Source organism: Mandrillus leucophaeus, unplaced genomic scaffold, assembly GCF_000951045.1.
Source record: "Mandrillus leucophaeus isolate KB7577 unplaced genomic scaffold, Mleu.le_1.0 Scaffold634, whole genome shotgun sequence".
NCBI lineage: Eukaryota > Metazoa > Chordata > Mammalia > Primates > Cercopithecidae > Mandrillus > Mandrillus leucophaeus.
Window position 1 is genome coordinate 107,195 of NW_012106853.1, and position 1,489 is coordinate 108,683.

General features: G+C 50.3%; 1 protein-coding gene across 1 annotated transcript in view; it reads left to right on the plus strand.

Annotated features, from left to right (window-relative positions):
* The window catches only part of IL3RA (interleukin 3 receptor, alpha (low affinity)), a 38,974-nt gene that overhangs the window by 2,172 nt on the left and 35,313 nt on the right, over positions 1-1,489 (plus strand). Inside the window, exons 2-3 of the mRNA XM_012000628.1 lie at positions 689-829; positions 903-1,010. Of these exons, the coding sequence (XP_011856018.1) occupies positions 689-829; positions 903-1,010 (249 nt within the window). The remainder of the gene's footprint in view (positions 1-688; positions 830-902; positions 1,011-1,489) is intronic.

The window sequence follows — 1,489 nt, forward strand, 5'->3', positions numbered from 1 at the left end:
GACAGAGCAAGACTCTATCTCTAAATAAATAAATAAATAAGTAAGTAAATAAATAATAGTCTTATAAGAATTTTTTTCTCAGTGAGTTTGTTTGAAGGAATAAATTATGCTTCAAAGTTAGGGGAAAATAATGCCAGAAGTCTAAATGTTCGTCTATTTTGGTCTTGCTTATCAGACCCAGGTTGTTGACCTTGATAACCCCACTCAAGATCCTTACAGTTTACAGAGTCATTTCCTCAAGTTTTCTAAGTGGCCGATCAGAGATAAACCCCTGGAGAAATATCTGATGTATGTTTCTCGCCTCGGGGGGCCAGCAAAATGTGATAGAATATTGCCTTTTACCGGCCGGGCGCGGTGGCTCACGCCTGTCATCCCAGCACTTTGGGAGGCTGAGGCCAGTGGATCACTTGAGGTCAGGAGTTCAAAACCAGCCTGGTCCACATGGTGAAACCCCATCTCTACTAAAAATACAAAAAATTAGTCGGGCGTGGTGGCGGGCACCTGTCATGCCAGCTACTCGGGGGGCTGAGGCAGGAGAATCGCCCCAACCCAGGAGGTGGAGGTTGCAGTGAGCCGAGATCGCGCCACTGCACTCCAGCCTGGGTGACAGAGCGAGACTCCGTCTCCAAAAAAAAAAAAAAAAAGATTTGTGTGTATCTCTTCTAACTCCAACCTGTCACCGTTTTAGATCCAAATGCACCAATCCGGAACCTAAGGATGAAAGAAAAGGCTCAGCAGTTGATCTGGGACCTGAACAGAAACGTGACCGACGTGGAGTGTATCAAAGGCACCGACTATTATTCTATGCCGGTAAATCCTATTCTCTACGGTTGACAAACGAGACGTTTCCGTCTCCCGCAGGAATCTGAGAACCAGTACCGCTCCCGTCACTGTTGTCATAGGTACCTGGGTTCTGGCCCGAAGCCAGCTGTGGGATTTGAAGTCAGTTTGGAGGGTCTGGTTCCCCATCTACGGGATATCCAAGGTGGCAGACACTGGACAGGGTGGACGTGAGAATGAAACGAGGCTAAGCTATGACTGCTGGAAAACCAAACCTCACGCCGGACGCGGTGGCTCCCGCCTGTCATCCCAGCACTTTGGGAGGTCGAGGCGGGCGGATCACCTGAGGTCAGGAGTTCGAGACCAGTCTGACCAACATGGTGAAACCCTGTCTCTACTAAAAACAGGAAAATTAGCCGGGCGTGCTGGCTCATGCCCGTAATTCCCAGCTCCTCGGGAGCCTGAGGCGGGAGAATCGCTTGAATCTGGGAAGCGGAGGTTGCAGTGAGCCGAGATCGCGCCATTGCACTCCAGCCTGGGCGAGAGAGAGAGACTGTGTCTCAAAAAGAGAGAGAGAGGACCAGGCACCGTGGTTCACACCTGTAATCCCAGCACTTTGGGAAGCTGAGGCGGGTGGATCACCTGAGGTCAGGAGTTCAAGACCAGCCTGGCCAACAGGGTGATACCCCGTCTCTACTAAAAATACAAA